General features: G+C 42.6%; 2 protein-coding genes and 1 long non-coding RNA gene across 12 annotated transcripts; 1 reads left to right on the forward strand and 2 right to left on the reverse strand.

Annotated features, from left to right (window-relative positions):
• Nucleotides 1-490: 490 nt before the first annotated feature.
• On the reverse strand, nucleotides 491-5,920 carry grk1a (G protein-coupled receptor kinase 1 a). 2 transcript variants are annotated; one of them, XM_053864834.1, is made up of 7 exons: nucleotides 4,700-5,918; nucleotides 4,157-4,284; nucleotides 3,794-3,951; nucleotides 3,647-3,730; nucleotides 2,056-2,180; nucleotides 1,782-1,983; nucleotides 491-1,662 (listed from the first exon to the last, which is right to left on the reverse strand). In XM_053864834.1, the coding sequence occupies exons 1-7, from the start codon at nucleotides 5,399-5,401 to the stop codon at nucleotides 1,370-1,372; spliced, it is 1,692 nt and encodes a 563-aa protein (XP_053720809.1). In that variant the 5' UTR covers nucleotides 5,402-5,918; the 3' UTR covers nucleotides 491-1,369. The 2 variants fall into 2 exon arrangements, with proteins under 2 accessions (XP_053720809.1, XP_053720808.1); XM_053864833.1 differs by having other exon boundaries at nucleotides 3,647-3,951; nucleotides 4,700-5,920.
• Nucleotides 2,917-10,828, forward strand: LOC128758654 (uncharacterized). 6 transcript variants are annotated; one of them, XR_008414529.1, is made up of 5 exons: nucleotides 2,917-3,051; nucleotides 3,630-3,774; nucleotides 5,138-5,240; nucleotides 5,320-5,415; nucleotides 5,480-10,828. It is a non-coding gene; the product is annotated as an uncharacterized LOC128758654 (long non-coding RNA). The 6 variants fall into 6 exon arrangements; XR_008414530.1 differs by having other exon boundaries at nucleotides 5,174-5,240; XR_008414531.1 differs by having other exon boundaries at nucleotides 3,630-5,240; nucleotides 5,477-10,828.
• Nucleotides 6,301-16,981, reverse strand: tmco3 (transmembrane and coiled-coil domains 3). 4 transcript variants are annotated; one of them, XM_053864831.1, is made up of 15 exons: nucleotides 16,137-16,981; nucleotides 15,554-15,654; nucleotides 14,046-14,357; nucleotides 13,614-13,781; nucleotides 13,308-13,487; nucleotides 13,041-13,241; nucleotides 11,747-11,875; nucleotides 11,562-11,654; nucleotides 11,073-11,259; nucleotides 10,601-10,718; nucleotides 10,343-10,538; nucleotides 10,128-10,278; nucleotides 9,986-10,065; nucleotides 9,764-9,913; nucleotides 6,301-8,439 (listed from the first exon to the last, which is right to left on the reverse strand). In XM_053864831.1, the coding sequence occupies exons 3-15, from the start codon at nucleotides 14,301-14,303 to the stop codon at nucleotides 8,296-8,298; spliced, it is 2,055 nt and encodes a 684-aa protein (XP_053720806.1). In that variant the 5' UTR covers nucleotides 14,304-14,357; nucleotides 15,554-15,654; nucleotides 16,137-16,981; the 3' UTR covers nucleotides 6,301-8,295. The 4 variants fall into 4 exon arrangements, with proteins under 4 accessions (XP_053720806.1, XP_053720804.1, XP_053720807.1 ...); XM_053864829.1 differs by having other exon boundaries at nucleotides 15,525-15,654; nucleotides 16,137-16,980; XM_053864832.1 differs by lacking the exon at nucleotides 16,137-16,981 and adding an exon at nucleotides 15,977-16,083.
• Nucleotides 16,982-17,006: the final 25 nt, after the last annotated feature.

The raw sequence follows: 17,006 nt of genomic DNA on the forward strand, positions 1-17,006 counted from the left end.
TGACTTCTCATCACACCTTCTGATCAGGTGTCCAAGCACCCTGGTCTCAAGTTTTACTGAAGCCCAGCACCACAGTGACAGAAGTGAGGGAGGCAGGGAGGGAAGGAGGGGGGGAACCTGAGGACCAATCCGCAGCCTGGACTCACCTTAGCGCTCACTGAATCTTGCATGAGCTCAGTCAGCTCAGGTTTTATACCACATTTCCAAGACTCATTATATAAGAAGGAAATGGGAATATAAAGGAATAATGGGAGTGGAAATACATGAACTGAAGGAAAGAAGGTAAAAAAAACAAAACAATAATGCTATGTAACTACTCAACCTTCATCAGCATCAAGCTATCAACCTGGGGGTTTAGACCCAAAATCAGACATGATGGTTCGGGGGCCCCATTCGGCCCTTCCACTGCATTCACACGGCCCTGAGGTCAGAGTGAAACTGATCAAGGTCGAGTGCTTCTTTCATCAGAATCAGAAAGTTTATTGCTGTTGTCAGTGAAGATCCCACCAACTAGGAAAGTGCTTCAGTACATTGTGCAATAATGAACAAAATACACAAATAATACTAAAATATAAAATAAAATATCATATATGAACGACAACATTGACAAAAAAAAACAACAATAATAGAAGTAATTAATAAATAAACAAGACCTGTTCACAATTTCAACAGTCTGGCGACCGAGGGGAAGAAGCTGTTCCTGTGATGGGAGGTTCTGGTCTGGATTGACCGCAGCCTCCTGCCAGAGGTGCATGACCAGGGTGACAAGGGTTGGCTCTGATCCCACCTGCACGTCCCCTTTTCTTCATTTCTTTTTAACTTAGCTAAGATTTTTTGTGATTTCTTATCCCTCAAAATATATCAAAATAAAATTAAAACTAATATAGAAAGAAAGAGCTATTCTGAAAAAGACTATTCGGAAAGAAAGAGGCTGTGTTTCATTTTATTATAGTGTGAGTGAATGAGGATTTTTTCAGAATCCTATTTATATAAAATGTATATAACAATGAAATAATATGAGCAAAAATATATTTAGCTTATTCTCAAAACATCATGGCATAACAAGACTGCATAAAATAAATAACAAACAATTGATGGACGTACAAAACAGTGAAACCAGCTCACCAAATGGAAGTTATGAACTTTAAAAGTGTGCTAGACAATGAGGTGACAAGCAGATCATTGTGTGTTGAGCAACGATACGAAACACTAGCTAAAGCAGCTACAGCATTGAGTGTTCAAACAGCATGTGTTGGAAATTCATCTGGAATATTTACAGAACTCCTGAGTTTCATGCTAATAGAAAGAGAGTCGGTCATCACTGCTTCATATGTGAAAAAACAAGGCTCAGATGGATGAGTTACCGCTCCTACGACACGGTGCAGGTGGAGGACTTGGGCTTCTGCTCCAGGATGGATTCTCTGCGCAGGTCATTGGGGACTGTCCCGTTGGGTCCCCACACATTCAGCTCGCTGTAGATGCCAGTCTCGATCATCTCCTCCTGCCAGGGGATGGACATGTTCCCTGACGCAAACTCGCTGAAGAAATCGTTGTCTTTCAGTTCTAGCTGAACCCCTTTCACCGTGGAGAACGCCCCGACATCGTCTATGTCTTTGGCGTACACCGTCTTCGCGTCTGGAACAAACGGCGGCGGGAGGATTCCTGGAGAGACATAGGGATGTGCCAAACTTATCAACAACTGAGGTGCTGAAACCTGCCCCCCTCATTGGTTCCATCTAGATTCTGCCTCACACAAGAAGCCATCATTCCTCCCCACATACCTGCGTCCAGCTTCCTCCAGTTGATGGTCTCAAAAAAAGGGTGTGCTCTGAGCAGATCACATGACCCATCCTTGAAGCCCAGCCTCTTGTCCACGTCTCTGAACAACAGGCCCTCACAGATGGATCGGGCCTTGTCGCTGAAACTCTGCGGGTACAGGACTGGATCGTCCAGGATCCGCTTCTTCAGAACTTTGTTCTCAACCTGGAGAAGAACGGCAGATGAGGTACTGAATCGTGCGACTTTTAGATTCAAGTGAAGGGATGTGCGACTAACCCTCTCCCCTCTGGTTCGGAAGGGTCCCTTCGCTGCCATGAATTCATACAGAGTCACTCCGAGGGCAAAGTAGTCCACAGAGAAGTCGTACTCTTCGCCTCTGAGCAGCTCAGGCGCCATGAAACCTTCCCGAAACAGACAACAGGAACAGGGCAGGAGGTAACAAGGACCTCATGCTATACACAACTGTGGTAAAACAGGGCGGCCATTTTGAATCCTGACCATTTTACAATGGCGAATAAAAGCTCAAGGTTTATTTAAATGTTGACAGTGGAAAAGTGCCTCTTGAAATTTATTCCTCCAACTAAAGAGGCTCTTAGGGGGCTGAGTGAGCCATTCACAGGCTGCAATTGGCATTAAAAACACGAGTAAAACAGCCCAGCGAGAGCCATCTTTCACAGACTTTGTGCCAATGGTTCAGTATTCTCCACCTCACATAATTATTCTCCAGCAAAGTGTCCTGCATGTAAAATATAGGCTAATAAGGACTCCTAAATGCAGCAGTGCAGACGCCAATAATGCCATGTTTGGGATCACTTTCTCTCTTCTCTTGCATTTCTGTGCCTGTTAATCGGTCTGGGAGGGTAAATACAGAGACTCTAAACACATATTATGAAAGAGCATTGAGCGTATGTCCTTGTGATTTTGTTTTAATGTGTTTTCAATTCAAAATTAACAACATATGTTTGACTTTTTATCACTCTTCTGTGCTTCATTGACATCTTTCAGCTGCTTTTTATTTAAAGCTAAACATTCAATGACCTTTGTTTGGCTTTTTGAGGCATTGTGAGTTCATGATGCCTTTATACAGTATGTCTTTAAAGCTATAACCAACCTCTTGCTTTACATTATTAAGCCTGCAGTGTGAGGTTCAGCAGGGAGCTGAAGGTCCTGTTCTCGCCTCACAGACCATTTAATAGCTGAAGTAACATCCCAACAGTTGTTACTGATATCATTTGTTTATAATATCAACAATATTGTGAATATAGAATGAAGGTAATCTAATCTGAATCATCATGCACATATGTAGATTTTTGTTTAATAAAATACATATGTTGTCAAAACATCAGATTTATATTATTTTAACCCCTATTTAATACTTAAGTAGAACATACATATTTTTTTTTATAATGTTTTGTCTTTTAAAGATATTATTCAACAATAGTGTCTTTTTAAAATTTAAATTTGACCGTAGAAAATCCCTTTTAATTTGTGAACTTTGCAGAAACTGAAAATATAATATGATCAAAATGTCTCCAAAAAGTAGTGGGCAATATGGCAAAAATATGAATATGTTGCCATTTCATCACAACCTCTTTTGCATGATTTTATTCTATTATGGGGGATTTTCAGACAAATCTTTCACATTATTTTCCTCAGCTTCATAACAACAGTGTTTCTTTGTCTTGTTTGGAGCACATTTATTTGGTTCTGCATTTAGTTTCAAGCCAACTTTAAGCACATTGGTAGATCTTTTTCTCTTTTGTATACTAAACAACAATAATGAAAATGTCGCTTGGAATGTTGTTCAACTATATTTAGCGAGTATTTATTTCAATTTAATTGGATGACAGTGACGGAGGGAGCAGACCTGGGGTGCCAGCGTAGCCTCTGGTTCTGAACTGATCATCCGCCAGCTCAACAGCCAGACCCAAGTCAGAGATGCGGACGTTTCCTGCGAGAGAGGAAGAGAGTTGGCGTTTGTCTCTGTATAGCAAGGTACACAGCAGCCTCTCACCTCGGTTGTCCAGCAGCACATTTTCAGGTTTAAGATCTCGGTAGATGATTCTCTTCTGGTGGAGATGCTCCAGGCCCTGGATAATCTGAGCGGTGTAGAAGCAGGACCGCTGCTCCCCAAATCCTGGGTTGTCTTCATCCACATTATATATGTGGTACCTGTGTCAACATTTATGAGCACTCGGTTTAATTTTTAATTTTTACAATGAAATCCAACATTCTGTCCCCTGAAAAATGATCATCCAACTAGAATCGTATGTTCTCGGATCTAATCTGAAACTGGATGCAGCTTCATATCGACTTTTTACTGAGGGTCATGTACAGGTCTCTATGAGACGTCGTTTGATTTTCGTTTGAGTCTGACCTCAAGTCTCCCCCGTTCATGATGGTCATGATGAGGCAGAGCTCAGTTTTGGTCTGGAAAGCGTAGGCCAGTGACACGATGAACCTGCTGTGGACTCGAGCCAGGATTCTCTTCTCCACCATCGCCCCCTGTAGGACAGGAGAAGACTGCAGTGTTATATTTTTACATTATGATAGCGCTCTGACTTGTACGTTCTTTAAAAGAGATTCCACAGCTGCCTCAGCTGCACCATAGAAGCTCACAATGTTCTGAGGCGATGACACTAATCATATAAGCCAGGTGTTTCAGCCTCTTCTGTTTCAGTTTTACAATGTCTTCTTGTCAAATTAAATCAATCACTCTGCTAAGAGAGATGAGAATAAAACAGACGAGAATAGAGGATGATTTATGTGTCCTTCAAAAGACCTAACCCTCTCAAGATACTATAAAGTATCTAAAATGAAGAAATGTGACCCAAACAAATGCGGCCTCTGGTTTATGGCTGGTGATCTCTTCTCACGTTCTGCTTCCTGATCTACAACACAGTGTTCAGCCCCCTCATACCTCATACCCTCTCCTCTTCTTCAGCCTCTTCTTGTTGAGCTTCTTGCAGGCGTACAGTTTTCCCGTCGCCTTCATCTGGCATGCCGACACTTCCCCAAAACCTCCTTTCCCCAAAATACGGAAATCCAAAAACCAGTCCTCCTCTGTGGGCTGAGTCTCCAGCCACTTCCACTGCAGGAACCTTTTCAGATACATGCTGTCCTGAAAGAAAGCGAAGGGCACCGTTTTGAGAAAGTCCATCAAGGCGTCCGAGATTTCCTTGAATAGATCCCCGCCAGCATCCTGGTGTTGAGCTTTAACCTTTGCGATGCAGTTTTTCGGGAGGAAGGGACAGAAATACTTAGCGTCTGGCTCCATGTAGCGAGTCAAAATCTTCCCGGCTGTCTGGAGCCTGTCCTCGTCTTCTGCCATGTTGTACTGCTCCACATCCTTCCACAGGTGACACACACCTCTGTACTCCTTGTTGGACTCAAGGAACTCCTGGAAAAGTCTCTTGCCAATGGGTTGCTCGACACAGACGGACTGGAAGTCCAAATCTAAGGTTTCTCTCAGACCCTCACACACAGTGATGTGCGGGAGCGCCAGTCGATCGCGGTACTTCTTGTCTCGGTTGGCTGCAGGGTTGGTGGTGCCATCAAAACTGGCCCGGGCAGAGATGTAGGCCGAGTTAGCCACCACCGTCGTCAGGCCACCGATGTCCATGGCGACAAGAGAAGGTCAGGAAGAACAAAAAAAGAAAACTACAAGTGCATTTCCTCCACCATGATTGTATCTCAGCAGGACGCGACTCTCACTCACCTACAGACCTACCCAGATCCTCACGGAGGGATTTATCCAGTCACTTTCTCAGCACCGCCTGATCCAATAGCTACGACTCAAGAGGTGCAGACAACAAAAGGACTCTGAGGAGACTTCACTGAGGGTGTATGGAGCCCAGAGTTCAACATATTGAAACATTATAGCAGTTGAGTACTGTTATGTTCGCGGTCTCAAATACATCAGGTCTTCTGACTTGCTGTGTCGCGGCTAGAATGTTTCACATGAAGATGGTAAATGTCTGTGTGGTATTTGATTTAGCACTGCACAATGTGAGTATAAGTGATAAGAGGAGAAATGAGACAGTTAGTGGCATCAGTGTCACTTCAGTGTGTGCTGACGAAAATAAGTAATAGGATTCACTTGTGAGCGTCGATTATAAAACTGCTGACATTTAACTACTTATCAGCTTACGGGCACACACACACACACACACACACACACAGGTTTGTTGCACTGTGGGGACCGCTCACTGACATAACCCTTTCCCCAGCCTCTCACCTGAAACCTAACCATCCAAAACAATTGGCTAACCTTAACCTGGAGTCTGAGCCAAACTGAAACCCATCTATAATGACCCTGTTATTTAAATTGGAAAAAAAAATGGACAAATTTTTTTAAAAGAAATTATGGATTCTGATGTAAAAAAAAAACCAGACAAAAATATGTAATATAAAATAAGGAAATAAAGAGCATCTTGAGCAATCTCGCTGAAAACAATCTGGTGGAAAAAAACACGATTTTCGTGTCACAAAATGCCTTAAAAAGACTTATAATTCCTTTATAATAAGAGAAGTGACCCATTTTACACAAAAATGTCAGAAGAATTCAAATGTTATGTAATTTAATTATGACTTCTTGGAAAGAATGAACATGTCAAGACTCAGGTGAATTGTTAAGACTGGAATGTGTTTTTCTTTGCGTACAATTTATGGAATTTTTCAAAGCCCAAGAGAAAAAAAAATCACTTGGATAGTTGAGGTAGATCTCCAGTTGCCTGAAACTCAATGAATATCCATCTTCAATGGCCCACCAATAATGGGCAGACCAGCCTTTTATACTCTAAATCCCATAATGCACTGCAACAGTTAGACTCTCATAACAAGATGAAAATGTAGAACTTCAGCTTGAAAATTCAATAACCGGTTTGTCAGACTATTTATTCCACATTCCTCCATTTCTGCTCATCCTTAAATGCAAACCAGTTCAGTGAAAAGAGAAGACCAATAGAGCCAATAAAACAAGAACATCTGGACGAACCAGTCAGGCCACCAGAGGTGGACCAGACTTCTGCTTGTGGGAAAATTTAGCCGACGGAGCGCTACAGTTGTGTGGTGAAACAAAGCCAGCAATCCAGGTCGCTTTCCCTTTTTAATTCAAAATGTGTTTCAATAAATAAAATAAGTGACTGGAATGAAGTCCAAACATTTCTCGCTACATTCAGATCAAAAGGACAAATACGTAAACGGCATCCATCAAACAAAGGTTTGATGATTGACTCACTAACAGAGATGTCAGAAAGGGAAACAAAAGGTCGGAAGTTACGTTTGACATCAAGTACTTTTTACGCAGTGCAAGATTCTCACATTCCAAACAGTTTGCTGTGCACTCAGGTAACTTATAATTAATGTAAACAGTAGCTCAGGATTGTTAAGGCAAACATTTAATCACAGTGAAATGAAACACGTTTAAGGACTGAGTGACACTTTTCATATTAGCTGGCGGATGTAAGACACCGACAGCACTGGAGAATGAGTGGAGCAGTAAAGCAGCTGGCTATAGTTTGGACTGCCATTATATATAGACTTGTGTATCGGCATTGGTAGAACAGGTGAAGGGGTTCTGCTGGAGCAACACGGGTCTGGGCATAAGAACTGTCCCAGGGGCCCGTTGAGGCCCTCTGTTAGCAACTTTGCAGATCTTTGGTGGTCTACAAGCATTGTTGAAGATTTTAAACTTTAATTCTTGCCCCATTTTTATCAAGACTTTGCCATGAAAAACAGCTTCTAATGGTGTACAGAACTGCATCTATGTTCATATCAGATTAGCTGTTATCAAATTATGTGAAATTTTTTTTTTGCTGATAGGTATTTTTTCATAACTATCAGCAGTAAGTAAGCTGAGAAAAACCAACAAATATTATTATATATTTTCTGAAGAGTTTCTGTGGAACAATAAATCCATATTAACTCATGGGTGAAGGCGGCTAATGTGCAACAGAGATCAGTAGAATGCAATAGTTTCAATAATCTTAAATGTGGATCGGTTCTCCACTTACATGAATCTCCCTTCAGACATTCTAAACAGTACTATTCTAAACAAGAGGAGAGACAGATGTGGGTGATGTGAGGTGGTGACCCCTGATGGGAAATGCAGATGAAGAAGAAAGCACTTGCGTTAAGTAAGTAAACCCTGCATGTGCACCAGTGCAAACCAGAGGTGAATATTAAGATCTTATAAAAATCTAACAAGAGAGAGCTCTCAGGCAATAAATATCAAGTCATGTCATCAAAAAACTCCCCTTCTGTAAATAACTACAACAATTCAGCCTTAATTCAATATAAATGTAAAAGTGAGTTGCCAACATCAGTGTTGAGCATTGGTCACATTTAAAGAACGGCACGTAGTACTTTAAATTCTAATGATAAAGTTCAGATTGTTCCTTTGTTTCGTTCACAAGTTTGCTGATCTTTGGTTGACTGATATGTTTAACATCAACCGAAGAGTCAGGTGAATGTTGCCGGAATTGTCTCTCAGAGCGTCACCGCCCAACGCTTCACTCAGGTCTTCGATCCCTGGACCTTCTCCGGCCTCGCCACAATTTTGCGTTCCGAGAGATTGACCCATCTGTGAGTGAAGACCTTCCACAGCACAGGCGCCAACAGGAGGCTCAGAGTCGTGACGCTGAGAACCAGCAGGTACACCTGAGGGAATAATAACCCGACGTCAGGAATTCCAGAACCGGTCAAACATGACTCAAATTCATTCAGTCAACCGCACACGCCCTCACAACGGTGAGAAATGTTCTAAAAAAATACATCACAGGGCACAACAACAACAGAATTCCAAGCACGTTGACCAGGTTATTTTTAGCTTAAGTTGAAAAACATGTTTTCACAACTAAATTCACAACTAATAATCTGTGCTAACAAGGTAACACGTGAGATTACAGTTAATCCAGAGAGGGATGATCTGGTCTGTATATTGTATCTGCTGTTGACTGCTGATGCCACATCTAGTCAGGAAATCTGATCTCGAGACGAGCGCATATGTGCATGAACCCAGTAACGCAGGGACAGGTGATTTCTAGGCGTATTACCATTAGATCAAGATTAATCCACCATCATTGTTAATCTGATTAAAAACGCTATCCACCTTTGCAGAGGTGACAGAGGCACCACTCTTTCAAGCCCAATGGGAGAAGCGTATGGACTACTGTAAACCAGAGGCAGTCAGTGCTCCTCTGGGACACTGGGAGAGTGTCCAAGACAAACGTTTTGTTGACAAATGAAATGCGATTTAAATAAATATTTATTCGGAATGAATCAAAATGACTCCACAAAGGCCTGTGTGTCATTTGTTCATTCCATTTTGGTTGAAATGAAGATAATAAAAAAAACATATTCCATAACACAAAAATAACAAGTGATGTTTTATTCACTTGATTTTTGCACAGAAAAAAATGAAAAAAGTTGAATATTTTGTTTCCCATAGACTGATGCATTCAATGGTCAACGTAACAGCCTCCATAAATATAAAGATTTCTCCAAAAAATAATTCAAATGGGAGCTTTTGTCTAGTGTCGCACACTCACTTTGGCTAAAGGTTACTGACACAACACAATAGAAATAGTCCGCCACAATTTTGATGCCCACTTTGTTTTAACATGCCAATGTAGCACACAACATGGCTGCATCATCTCCCTGCACTTTACTCTCTTTGAATAGTACCAGTCTCCACATGTTGCTCCTCATGAGTTACTACTTAGGTACGACTATCAGTGTGGGAGAGAAAATGCAGGATTCAAATCAGACCCCTGATTTCTTTTTTTCATTTTTGTTATTTTGTTTTCTGCATGAAAACTGACTTTTGACTGTTTTATGGAAATTGCTTTATAAATGAGTAAATGACAGACAGATTGTGGCAACCCTATGAATCATCTGAAGATTACATCACATCACTTTGCTTGATGCAAGATATGTTTTTGCAGTGGAGTAAATATAGGAACAAACACATTTTCAAACTGACCTCTCGGGAGATGATGCCTGCTCGGCGGGCGCGGCTGCCCAACACGAAAGAGAACTCGCTGACCTGAGCCAGACCAGCGGAGACGATCCAGCGAATGCGTCGCAAGCTTGGAGGTAAGATGACTGACAGCACCAGCACGGCCATCATGAACTGGGAGAAGAACAGAATGAAGAGGAGTCCGACCCCGACGTGAACAATGACGGACAGACAAGTGACGCCTACCTTCATAATCACGAGGGAGAAGGTGAGCACCAGCAGGATGGTGAGTTCATACAGCACGAACGTGGGGAAGACGTGGAGACCTGAGGTGGTCGGACGCCGTTGTTTAACCATATTCATGCTTTCATTTGTTACAAAATCTCACCGATTGAGGCGAAGAAAATGATGGCAAGGAAATCCCGGATTGGTTCGAAGCATCCCATGACCTCTGCTGTGACCATGTGACCTTGGGTGGAGAGCAATGCCCCTGCCAGGAAGCAGCCCAGTTCCATGGAGACATCCAGGAAATCTGTCACCTTCAAATGACAAAGTGACAACAGTCATCTGCGTGGCAGGATGGCTGCAAACAGGAAAGCCTACCGTGAGCATAAAAAAAACAAAAGCCGCCATCCCGAGAACCAGGATCTCCTTGTTGCCTTTGCTCTCCATGTGTAGTTTTCTGTAAAACGGAGCCACGACGTAGGACTTGAGCAAGAGACACAGCAGAAGCACAGCAGCCAGCGACACCAGGACCTGTGCCAGCAGGGACAGGAGGTGCAGGCTCTCGAAAAGGAAGCTGTGGCAGACAGTGGGTTTTGAGCAAGAGCACGCAAGGAGGACGGAGCGTGACTCACTGACCCGTCCACCTCTCCCCCGGGAGCCTGGATCAGAGTGGGCATCACGGCGATGAAGAAGCCGAGCTGGACGTCCTGCATCACCAACATGCCGAGGAGAATGCTGCTGTAGTCCAGTTCCCCTGTCACAGCCGCAACGACGGCAGAATAAAAATAGCATTCTGTTATTATTACTGCTTATTACCATGCTAAATGTTTCAGACTAACTGGACCCTCATTGAGAGTTGACCTGTCTTCTGACAAACCATTAAAATTGTGCGAAATCTAAGAGGTGCCACAGGTTCTTATGATTATTCTTAATATTGTAAGACAATACTGAAGACTACTCTTTCTACTGTTAGTTTTTTATTTCACTTGATATAGTAGAATTATCAAAAATAGCTATCTCACTGGCATTCAAAAGGCAAACTACAGGCATACCTCAAGTCCTTTGAGATTCAGAGATAAGAAAATGACACATAAACAAAGCGACCGACCTTCTTTATCTCTGTTGCTGCCTCCTGCTATGAAGCGTGACACCAGTGGTGTGCTGGACAGCGAAAGGCAGGTGGAGATAAAGACAGTCTGGGTGTGGCGGATATTCAGGATTTGGCCCCATAACAGCCCTGCTCCCACCATCAGAAGAGTCAGGTAGCATGAACCTTGTACTGAGGTTTTCCACACCTTTGAACAAAGTGAGTCAGAGTGAAGATGAGCAGAAGCAATGCTGTTTTAACACGTAGGTTTTGACCAACAAGACAAGAAAGACTTGTATGGAGAAAAAAAAATATATATTTTGAGGAAGGTACATTAATAGAGATGTAATATTTGAATATGGACCATAGGACAGAACCAACCCACACTTTCACGGGCAAATCAAATAGCAGTTAAAATGAAACCTAGTAAAATGGCCACTGTCTTCACAAGCCATGAGACCATTCTGTACTTCTGTACTGAATTTTTCAGTTTGAGCTTCATTCATTTACCTTTCTGAGGCGTTCAGGAGAGAACTCCAGTCCCACCAAAAACAGAGTGAAGAACACACCCAGCTCCCCCAGAGTTTCCACCTGCACCATCGACTGCAACACAAAACATTTCCATCAGCTCTGTCCTCAGTAGGGAACGGTTGCGCAGTCGCTCTTTCTTTCTTTGAAGTGAGAGCAGAACAGACCTTAATGCTGTTCAGACCAGACGGACCCAGCAGGACTCCACAGATGATGTATCCAAACATAGGAGGAAGACCCACCAGGGTGCAGATCCAGCCGCAGGGCAGAGACAACATCACTACAGATACCAAATCCTGGAAGCAAAATGTGTTTAACCCTTTAAATGTCAACCAAATGGCAGCGCAAATTTCAGGACTTTGGTGGAAAAAAAGTTTTGAGACATCTTTAAGATTTGACACAATCGGAAATATTACCATGAAAATTATGGATTATTTTTCTGTGTTTCAAAAAGTGTGGTTGCATTGAACAGATGGCCAAAAATGTTTTTTTTTTTTATATGGTTTACAAGAAAATATAAGCAAAACGAAATTCTTGACAGTTCCGATATATCAGTTCTCATAATTATTGGTATCAAAGTCAACAAATAACACAGAGTGTGTACAAAACTGAACAAAAAAATACGTCATCACATCATCAAATGAATATTTTGTAGCCCTGTCATTAGTAGGAATGCATGGGTATCTGAAAACTGTTTCCAACAACTGTATCAATAAAGGATATGAAAGTAAAAAAAAAAAATCTCAACAAAATCCAAATTATAATTTCAATTATTTTTTAAGTGTATATTCCGATTGTTTCAACAAATAAATACACAAACCATTATAAAATTATCTTCACATTTATAGAATTCTAAATAAAGCACAAAAACACTAATATAATAAAAACTAATACAATTCTGAATATACTTTTAAAATACACATAAAAGCAAAAAAATCTATTTTCCAAAAAAATCAATATCACCAAAATATGGTGATATTTTGTATAAATATCCAGAAAATCCAGGCGCAGTAGCTAAGGAATGACGCTTAAATAAAATATTATTATTATTCTTCTAAATTACATATAAAAAGTTCCTCAAAAAACTTTTCAGACATGTATCTTTGATGTTTGTAGTTTCAGCTCAGTCCACTTTTCAACTTGTTGAAGTTAAAAGACTTGAAGAAGGTTGATGTGTGTGACTCTCAACTCTGTGCCAATCACCTCCCTGTGCACTCTTCAGGACACTGAACTCCACCTGAAGTGAACCCAGCCATGTGCATGATAAAGAAAGGAACTTAATACTAGGTGTAGCAGAGTGAGGCATTTATCAGCTCTGTTGGATATGACTCAGAGCTTTTGGGTGCATCGACACCTGTGCTTGCATGATGACAAATGGAGAGGTGTCGACTGCGGTTGAAAAACGTGGTGTCAACTGACGCAAAAGTCTGATCAATGGTCTGAGCAGAAGAAGCAGCTGACCTTGATGAAATGATGGTCTGCTCTCGGCATCGTTGAATCTCTCGGTTTGGTCAGGACATACTGGTTGTTCTGTGAGTCAATGAGCATGCTTAAGCCCAGGCCAGCGTCCACTTCCTTCCGCTGGGACTTGTTCTTCCTCTTGCCTCCATGCTCTTCCTCATCCTCCACCCTCAGCACGGCCTCCACGTTCACCCCTTTCATCTACACAGTTAGAGAAGCGGTTTAGAAAAGAGACAGGCCAGAGAAGGCTGAAAGCATCCTTCAAACCTGTTTGTTGTTGTCAAAAGCGTGCTCCTCGATCTCCACTTCCAGGCGATCCGCAGCCTTCCTCACGTCCTCCAGGATCTCGTCAAGCATGGATAGAGTTTTATTCCGAGACTGCGCAGTCTTAAGAGCCTCCTGCTGGCGCTTCTCTGCTGCCACCAGCTCCACATATTCCTGCTCCTCCTGTCAGGGAAGAGACATCAGCGCCATGAGCAACACTAGTTCTGAAGCTGTTCTCTTATTAGAGATGACAGGCAACAAGTCTGGCACATTTCATTTGATACCTATTTCGACCCATAAGTCCATCACCTTTATAGCAGCCTCCCTGAGAGCCTCCAGTCTCTGCCTGCTGGTCTCCTTTATATTGACTATATCCCTGTAGTCTCCCTGCAGCGCCCTCTTCAGACTGTGCACCGCCTGGAACACCAAGCGCTCGCTCTCATTCAACTCTTTCTGGAAAACCTCCAGCGTGTGAACCTTTGGACAGAGACAAAGACATGTATCTATCTTCACCACATCTGTTCCAATACTTGATGCCGTCACATCACTGAAAAACAACAAGTGGAATCTTAAATCTTAAATAGTCTGCCGACATGTGTCTGATGTACATAATAACTAACAAAAGTCTCAGACAATTTAAAATATATTTGAATGTTAAATATTTGGCTTACACGTGACAGGAGCACAAACTTAACGTACTGTTTTTTTCCTTTCAAGTTTTCAATTTTACAAAGTGGCTACCTCAAAGAGCTTCTCTGGTTCCGACAGGTTGTCGTCCATCTTGACCGCTTCAGCAGCAGTCGCCAGTTTCTTGACCACCACATTTTTTTGATGCAAGAGTCCCAAGAGCCGCTTGCAGTTTCGGGTTAGCAGGCCTTGGCGTTGAGGTACCGGTTTACTCCAATAAACCTGGGCGACACGATGAGCTTCCTCCTCCTTCTTTTGCACAGCCAAAGCCCCTGCCAGGGTAAGGCACAGCAACACACTCACAAGCTGCATCCAAGCCGCTGCTGCTATTTACAGTGTAGACTCTGGGATGATGGTGGCGGAGCTCTGCACATGAGGAGAAAGAACAATGAATTGTTACATAAGAAGCAAGAAGCAAGGGACTAGACCAACTGAAGATATGTATTATCAGATTAAAACATAAGGGAAGGGAAAGTATACTTTATACTTGAACATTTAACAGATAATTTCTTGAAATGATTCTGCCTTAATTTTGTTTCTTCTACTCTGTTTTCGAGGGCCACTATGGATGCACAGCTGGGACCACCTGGTTCCACCTGGCTGCCTGGTTCTGTTTACCCCAGTTTGGTGGATACCTAGGACTTCTGAACATTGCGGACACCCAGTGTGTTGAATTGAGATTCTCCATTTTGGACTTTTGTATTACACTGTTGAACCTTGTGTTGCTGTTCTTTCAACCCCTCACAAGAGTCAAGACCAGTGCAGACAGAGACCAAGACCAAACTAAATAGAGAACAAACCACTGCTTTGTTCCCCGATAACATTTCAGCACTTGCTACATGGAAAACATGACATGCCATTTCTCTTGCACAAATAAAAAGGTGTGTCTGCATGACTAATAGACTTATGCTGCTGTATTCAGTTTGGTCTCGCACTTGGTCTTGACTACAGCACTACTATAAACACTAATATTTAACATTCATTAAGTCAGGCATCTCCAAATCATCAGCATGTTAATTCACAAACATTTCTGATTTTGTAGTGAAGATAAAAATAAAATCAAAACAAAATTCAAATATTTCTTCAAAGGGATATATGATTGGAATTATGATACAGCAAAAAAATGCAGGAAGTAAACAAGTGCATTCCTCTGTCAATGTGTTACTTATGTAATGATACCAGTGCAACATCGCAGGAGGCAACTACACACGTGTGTTCTCACCGCTCCTTTTCCATTAAATTCGGCCCTTTACGATGAACACCAGCATACTTTCCTTATACCATAAAGACTGCAAAACCAGATCTTAAGTCCTTCTGTAGGGTGTGGACACCACCAATAGCCGTGTTTGCATACCTGTGAAATTCAGGAGTTCCTTGTCGGGAGGTCAACAGCACTCTAACTTGACTCAACGCGTCATGCTTTAAAGCCCCCGTCTGACTGCGCTCTCACTCTAGCCAAATCACTACCCCCCGTACCGTATGCCCAACATTTGAATAATAAAATACACCTCGGATGACAAAGCAAATCCACACCTTAATGAGCATGTGTGTCGAAGAGTGACCTTTTTCTATCCAAACTTCAGTCCATCTTTCTTCAACTTCAGCTGCTGCCACTCCAGCAACATAGGTGGATATCAATAGCAGCACTGTTCAGGTCCGGGTGCTATGAAACACACACAGTCAGAGAGGGAAAGTAAAGGGACATCAGCTTCATCATTTATGCCACTGCTTCTTGCTAATTTATGAGGAAAATATTGATGCTTATTCCTCCAAGCCACATGTCAAATATATATTTGTAAACAATAAAAGGGACTGAATTAAACAACAGTGTCACAAGCTGTGTGAACAAACATATTTCAATTGGTTTCATCTGCCTGGGAGACAGAGTGGCGTTGTTTTGTATGTCATCGTGGCACATAATGTAATGTTTTGCCACGTTAAGGATGCATTGTAAATCGGTGACTGACACCTATACACCTACTAACCAGTCATCCATGTAGTGGTTTATTAGTGCTGCTGCCCAGGCTTCTCTACCTGACAACTGCACCCCCCCTCAGGAGCGGAGGTCCTTCAGATCTCACCTCACCGGTCATCGCGTCACTTATAAACCAAAAAATCAAGGGAACGATTAAAGCCAAAACTCACCATCTTTCAAAGCGCCTTCGGGTTAAAGGTGGTCCCGCAGGTGACATCACCTTCATACATTGACCCCATGGATCAAAGTAGCGAGAGCCCAAAGCGAACCTACAATTATATGCGAACTATTTTCGCCGCTGTGACTTTGAACAGCTCTGACTGCAGAAGTGAAGAAGACGGAACAAGCCGAGTGTTGTAGCAGCAACACCCGCCTCCAGGTCCCCTCCTCCTCCTCCTCTCCTGCCACATAACCTCAGCCAGCAGCAGGCGTTCACCGAGCGACGCCGCCGCCGCCGCCGCTAGCCTCGATCCACCACCGTCAATTATTCACGAAGACACGTGCGCTGCTTCCACGTATCAGGCAGGTGAGACGAACGCAGAGCTACTGTGAACTATGACTTCAATGCCAGTGCATCAGATTCCTCCGATCGGATCCAACCAGCTGAGCCTGTCCTAACACTCCCATGACGGCTCGACCAGCTAAAGCCGACGTTAGCCGCAGCATGAAGAACGCTCCACAAACCTTGATCTAACTCACGACTCGCACCGTGACGAACATCCTCGTCCATTCTACACAAACATAACTTTATGCCATCTTCAAATCAGTTCCGAAACATCTTCGTTTTCTTTGACATGGGAGTTGTAGTTTGAATGTTTCGTTTGACGGTTGCAACCGAACCAAACGTCGGCATTGTTTAACCAATGCAGCTCAAGCTATCGCTATGTAACCGAACGAACACAAAGGTCGTGTCGCGTATTGTTTTTAAACATGTTTTTGCCTCGCAGAAAGTGTGGGTAAAAGTATTTTAGATTGTTAAAGTTAAAGGAAATTAACCGGAGCGGAATGATAGCATCATACTACATTTCCCATGAAGCATC

This window comes from Synchiropus splendidus, chromosome 5, assembly GCF_027744825.2.
Source record: "Synchiropus splendidus isolate RoL2022-P1 chromosome 5, RoL_Sspl_1.0, whole genome shotgun sequence".
NCBI classification, from domain to species: Eukaryota; Metazoa; Chordata; class Actinopteri; order Syngnathiformes; family Callionymidae; genus Synchiropus; species Synchiropus splendidus.

What these genes read in the sequence shown, in the direction of transcription:
- grk1a (XM_053864833.1), bottom strand. Translation starts at nt 5,401, where the DNA reads ATGGACATCGGTGGCCTGACGACGGTGGTGGCTAACTCGGCCTACATC. An exon ending in ATGAACGGGGGAGACTTGAG is followed by an intron (nt 3,952 to 4,156) that starts GTCAGACTCAAA and finishes ATGTTGACACAG; the next exon opens with GTACCACATATATAATGTGG. An exon ending in TCCGAACCAGAGGGGAGAGG is followed by an intron (nt 1,984 to 2,055) that starts GTTAGTCGCACA and finishes GTTCTTCTCCAG; the next exon opens with GTTGAGAACAAAGTTCTGAA.
- tmco3 (XM_053864831.1), bottom strand. Translation starts at nt 14,303, where the DNA reads ATGCAGCTTGTGAGTGTGTTGCTGTGCCTTACCCTGGCAGGGGCTTTG. An exon ending in CTCCTGAACGCCTCAGAAAG is followed by an intron (nt 11,260 to 11,561) that starts GTAAATGAATGA and finishes CTTTGTTCAAAG; the next exon opens with GTGTGGAAAACCTCAGTACA. An exon ending in TCTCCCTCGTGATTATGAAG is followed by an intron (nt 9,914 to 9,985) that starts GTAGGCGTCACT and finishes TTCTTCTCCCAG; the next exon opens with TTCATGATGGCCGTGCTGGT.